The sequence below is a fragment of the Papaver somniferum genome, chromosome 9 (genome assembly GCF_003573695.1).
Source record: "Papaver somniferum cultivar HN1 chromosome 9, ASM357369v1, whole genome shotgun sequence".
Classification (NCBI taxonomy): domain Eukaryota; kingdom Viridiplantae; phylum Streptophyta; class Magnoliopsida; order Ranunculales; family Papaveraceae; genus Papaver; species Papaver somniferum.
Window position 1 is genome coordinate 74,695,785 of NC_039366.1, and position 5,523 is coordinate 74,701,307.

General features: G+C 36.1%; 1 protein-coding gene across 4 annotated transcripts; it reads right to left on the bottom strand.

Moving 5' to 3' along the window:
* Positions 1-762: 762 nt before the first annotated feature.
* LOC113313576 (protein NRT1/ PTR FAMILY 7.1-like) lies at positions 763-4,286 on the bottom strand. Of its 4 annotated transcripts, none has more exons than XR_003341941.1 (7): positions 4,141-4,286; positions 3,521-3,569; positions 3,199-3,355; positions 2,900-3,117; positions 2,246-2,805; positions 1,039-2,083; positions 763-953 (listed from the first exon to the last, which is right to left on the bottom strand). XR_003341941.1 is itself a non-coding variant. In XM_026562369.1 (7 exons), the coding sequence occupies exons 3-7, from the start codon at positions 3,557-3,559 to the stop codon at positions 1,150-1,152; spliced, it is 1,908 nt and encodes a 635-aa protein (XP_026418154.1). In that variant the 5' UTR covers positions 3,560-3,569; positions 3,860-3,929; positions 4,141-4,286; the 3' UTR covers positions 763-1,149. The 4 variants fall into 4 exon arrangements, 3 of the variants coding, with proteins under 3 accessions (XP_026418154.1, XP_026418155.1, XP_026418153.1); XM_026562369.1 differs by adding an exon at positions 3,860-3,929 and having other exon boundaries at positions 763-2,083; XM_026562370.1 differs by having other exon boundaries at positions 763-2,083; positions 3,521-3,563.
* Positions 4,287-5,523: the final 1,237 nt, after the last annotated feature.

The window sequence follows — 5,523 nt, forward strand, 5'->3', positions numbered from 1 at the left end:
TTTGGCTGAGAGTCTGAGACTGAGACTGCCAAGAACTTAGTTGTTTTCAATCACCTCAAGCCTACTTTCTTTAAAAATAGGATATTCTTGTGTCTACGCACAAGAATAAATATTGGGTCTCATTTTTTGTGAACAACATTTATAGATTATCATTTTGATGCGTAGCAACCAGCAAGCAAGCATATAATCCATCAAATCTTATCTTTAACAATAAGAAGAAAATAAATATATTCTGCGTTCATTGGTGTTTATTTCATTACACGAAAGGTTGAAAAATAAGAAAGAAAAAAATTGTGAAGTCCTAATAAAAAGTGATAGTACTGATCACCAATGTACTTTTTAAATGAGGCATGACTTATCATAAGGAAAACGAGAGGAGTGTACGTCCCTTTCTAGTTACATCTGCAATTCCAATTCTTTACTGGCTTTATACATCAAGTGGTCTGCCACTCGCTAGCTATAACATCTTCCAGTCTTTCTCATCAACACTGTTAAGATATTTTAGCGTAAAAAGACAACTTTTCATATAATGTAATTACCATGTAGAAGACGGTGACACTTAGCCCAACTTTTTAGTATACGTCGTGTGCCAAAAGCACACAAAGAAACTCTGATGAGATGACAACCATCAACAGTCCCGGAGTAGACCATGTTTTGCAGTATACCATAAGAAACGTGATACTTCATCTCATTTAAAATCGTAATAGGATTTTTAGTTTATGCTTTTACAGGCAAGCTGCACATAAGCAAATAGTAATGTAGTAGCCATTGATTATGAAGACAAATGGCCCTTTATCAAGTACTGGAGAACTATGTAGGGCAATAACAACCGTTGGCTGTGCGCGTTTTCGCGTTTCCATAATCAACTTTTCTTTGAATCGTCTCTACCTAGTTAATCATTTTCTCTGTTACCATTGTGGCAAAGGGTTGAGGTCTACATCCCATAACCATTCCTGAAACGACAAAGAAACAACTTAGTGCGATTATATGTGATGACATAAATGAATTTATCCTCTCTTCTTTTCTCTCCACACGCACCTAATCTCTTCGTATCTCAGGTAACTTGTAATATTTCTCGGTTGCTAGCTAAACGACCAAGTTTACATTTTGTTGGAAATTTTGTTTTTTATTAGCTACACAAAATACAGATTAATTAACTGAAGTATTGGTGATCGTCAGGACTGTTTCCCGTTGTTCTTCCGATGGATTTCTTTCTTCCTCTTCAGTGACGTCCTCCGAGTGGTTGCCTTCCTCCTCTTGGATGCTCTTCTTCTCAAGATTGATGCCTTTGTACCACTTGGCCAAAAATATGTAAATCACAAAATCTATTGCGGTTAGGATGACGATAAGGAAGTAAAACCTTTCCAAGTGACCCTTGTTAAGATCATTTGGAATCCAACCAGGTCTATTTTCCGTAGTGGTAATGCTCATTACAATGCTAACGAGTAAACTACTTAGATAATTCCCCAGAGACATTGAAGCCATACAAAGTGAGCTTCCAAAACTTTTAATCCCATCCGGAGCTTGATTGTTAAAAAATTCCAATTGGCCCACGTACATAAACACTTCCGAGGCTCCAACTAATGCGTACTGGGGCATTTGCCAAAATATGCTTAACGAACTTGAGCTTGTATCAGGATTTAATCTTTTTAGTCTTTCAATTTCTGTAATTCCTGCAGCCACCACAGCAACTAAGCCTATTACTAGTCCAGTTCCTATACGCTGCAGTTCTGTTAAACCGTCAGGATTTCCTGTGAATCTAGCGATAAATGGGACAAGTCGTCGATAAACAAAAGTGAAGACAAGAACACTTATAATGTTGAAAACCGACATACTTGCAGCTGGTAATTTTAAGTGAAAGAAAGGGGTTCTTGTACTCATGACAGCTCCTTGCTCAACAAAAAGCGAGTCCGTTTGGGTGTATATGACAGAATAAATTATGGTGCACAGCCAAATGGGAAACATTTTTAGCACACATTTAACTTCTTCTACTTGAGTTACGGTGCAAAGCCGCCATGGATTTATACTGTTTTCTTCACACAAGTTATCCTTTTCGTTTACCGTTGCTGCCTTGTCTAGGAACCTGAAATTAGTTGAGATAATTTAGATTAGCCGGTTACTGTTAACCCTGCATACATGTGAAATTAGGAATGTGCATGTGTCAAATTTCTTGCTCTTAGGCAGGCACAAAGTCATGCAAATTATGCAACGGGGCTACAGATTTTCGAAATGAAATATATCTCACCCAAATTCATTACTGTGAAGGATCTTCCTACACCCTTTAATAGCAGATTCACCCTCCATTTCATAGAGCCCCTCACCATTTGGTGGAAGAGGTATGATCCATTTTCTCATGGAAGCAACAAACACTTGAGCTACCCGTGTCAATGGATTTCCACTTGGTTGAAAGAAACGATAATTTGGAGTTCCTAGCCAGAACAGAAGAAGACCAATAATAGCAGAACCCATTGAGATCATGAACCCAAAGGTCCAATGACCTGAATCCTCAAAGAACACTAAAACGGTGTCTGAAAAGAGGCATCCTAAGTTTAGTGCGCAGTAAAAGTAACCGAAAAAGACAGCTTTGGATTGTCTTTCATCTGGGTCCAACTCATTAAATTGATCTGCTCCAAATGTAGCTATAGTTGGTTGATATCCACCATAGCCTAGTGCAATTAGGTAGATGGAAAAATAAAAGATTGCATTGCCAACCGAAGAAGGTTGCGCACAAGGTAATGTTACATCACCACAACCAACTGGCTTGATCAGTAATAACCAAGATGTTAATGACAATGAAAACAAACCCTGAAAATAAAAATCAAAAGAAGTTAAATAAAAAAAAATAAAAAAAAAAACAGAAATAGATTAAAAAACTTGTTCTGGTAGTTTGTATTATTACCACTATGAAGATGAGCTGAAAGATTGCACAAGTTAAGTGTCTTCCAAAATAAGAATCGCTAAGGAATGCCCCAACTAATGAGAACAAATAAACCGTCCCTGCCCAATTAGTAATGCTGTTTGCAGCTTTGGCACTGTCTTGATCTAGTACCCTTGTTAAGAACAGAACAAGGTTTAAATTCACTCCATAGAAAGCAAGTGTTACTAGTCCTTGATTCACTGTAAAACACAAACAAATGTAAGAATTAGAAAACCAGTTTAGTTTATGATTTTTAATGCATTATTTTATAACAGTTTTACCTAGTAAGAGATTGGCTATTTTCCATCCTCCAGAGCGTGCTTTCAAAGCAGGATTCCCCTTACTATCTAACGAGCCATCACTTGCAACAGAAATTATATTTCCTTCAGGTCTAGACTTTCTTGGCTCACCACCAGATAAGCATAATCGTTTTTTAGCCTGTTAAGAAAGAATAATGCGGCAGGCCCAGTTGTTAATCTCAGCCTTATAAAAATCGAGCACATAACATATAAGTGTAGCATAAAAATGAAATTAGTTCGAACAGAAAATTTATATATTATAAAATCGAGAGTCTTTGAATTTCCATATACTGCTAATTATCACCTTTGCTGCCATATGGTACAATCCGTATTTCAAAGCCATCCCTCTGCGACTGCAAGAGATAAAGATGGAGTCCATTATTATCTAAGACACTGATAATACGTAAGTAAATTAGAGCTTAAATCCTGTTTTAATATTTGACCATGGGCATGATAATAAATACACAATTCTAATTTCTTAATGGACTGTCAAATTGAATGAATAAAAAATAAATAATTAATAATCACAACTGCAATCTTTGTATTTTGTTATTTGTCGACCATAAATACTGGTAAAGCAAATAATCATGGATTAGTAAATATTTACGCTCGCAAGCAAAAACATAATAATAAGAAGCATTACATCTAGATTACTCTTGTCTCTAAAATTTTTTCTTCAATATATCTCAGCAATTCCGGCAATATAGAGAGGTCTGAAAACACAGGTGACGTAAATGGCAAGAAATACATAATGCTGAAATAACAATTACAACACGTGATAAATGATAAACTTTCCTAGCTATCACAGTTATCGTCTGTGTGCTTTGGCATCTTTGATGCCATCACATGCATATTGTGTGATTAATGAAAGAAGTAATAGACGAAACACTGAAACATAGTCAAATAACTTGATGAAAAACTTACAGAGTATCTAAGTACAAAGATGATGTTGAGAAATGTTATTTGCTTTGGCAATAAGTATGTGAGAGCCCATTCAAGAGATAGCAGGAGAACTTGAAAACTATGTACTTGCCCTGGTTATTTATGAGCTCCGCGATGACAAAACTGGAGATTCCACCAGAAGAATATTTGGCTTGCTTAGCAAAACCAGAATTTTGTATCAAAAAGAGAAAGGAGGTGGGGAATGGATGAGTAATGTCGTATTCATGACTCCAACATGTAACAACTACTATAAGAGAGTCGAACCAGGTTTCCTGTTTGAAACAACCATGCTATTTTGGTGTAGCTACACATACACTACCCAAAGTTCTCATCCTTACGTTTTTCTACAAATAATATAAATGTTAACAACAAGGGTAGACAAAAGTATATAGAAAACACGAAAGTACATTTCGTCGCCTCACATCCATATTTGTACACTTGAACTTTAGCCAAATTGCTACATGCATTACCCAAAGTTCTCATCTATACGTTTTTCTACAAAGAATAAATAAATAGAAATGCTAATAAGAGGTAGACAAAAGCATGGATAAAACACGAAAGCTGATGTCGTCCCCCGACATCCATACTTGTACATGAACTAATTGCTACATAATTAACAGAAAATGGGCTATATAGCTAAAATTGCACATTTTCTGGGTCAAATGGACGGGTAGCTTTTGTTCTGGGTCAAATGGACGGGATATTTTTTTTTTTAATGAAACAGACTTAATTACCCTTCTTCTCCATCGTCTCCATAGAAACCAGATTCAAAAAGATTATTTCAATCTCTCGTTCTCAGTAAGCGTCTCCACCTCATCTTCTTCATCAATCAAAAAACAACTACCATCGTCTTCTTTCTACGCCACCAGAAAACAGCAAGACCACCATCAACAACATAATCTTCTTCCAACTCCATTATCAACACCATCAATCCACCACCGCCAACATTGACAGCACCACCACCATCTCTACTACCAGAAGAGACCAACAACGTTGGTAACATCATGTTTCTTCAACACCGTCACCGATGTCGTCACCACCGCCACCGTCCATAAAGAAATCTCTTATGCCCTAATTTAAGTTAGATTTCTCAAATTCATAAATTGAGAAAATTAGGGTTTTGTGTTAATTGAAGTATATGTTCAAATCGGTAAGCTCAGGACTCTAATTATCTTTGATTACATTCAAAATAGTTTAATCTTAGTTATAAAATTTGGCGCATGTTGATTTGTTTTATTTTTGGAAATGTATAGATATCAAATTTTAGAATGACATGGGTTTTGATTCTTGAATTGATTGATTTTGCGTTCATGTAATTTGATGCAATTAACTAAGTGATTTTCCTGTGTTGTCTTTAATTCCTTA

Coding starts and splice junctions, on each gene's coding strand:
- LOC113313576 (XM_026562370.1), bottom strand. CDS start 3,559: ATGGCTTTGAAATACGGATTGTACCATATGGCAGCAAAG. Junction 3,118..3,198: donor AATAGCCAATCTCTTACTAG/GTAAAACTGTTA, acceptor TGTGTTTTACAG/TGAATCAAGGACTAGTAACA. Junction 2,806..2,899: donor TTCAGCTCATCTTCATAGTG/GTAATAATACAA, acceptor TTTTATTTTCAG/GGTTTGTTTTCATTGTCATT.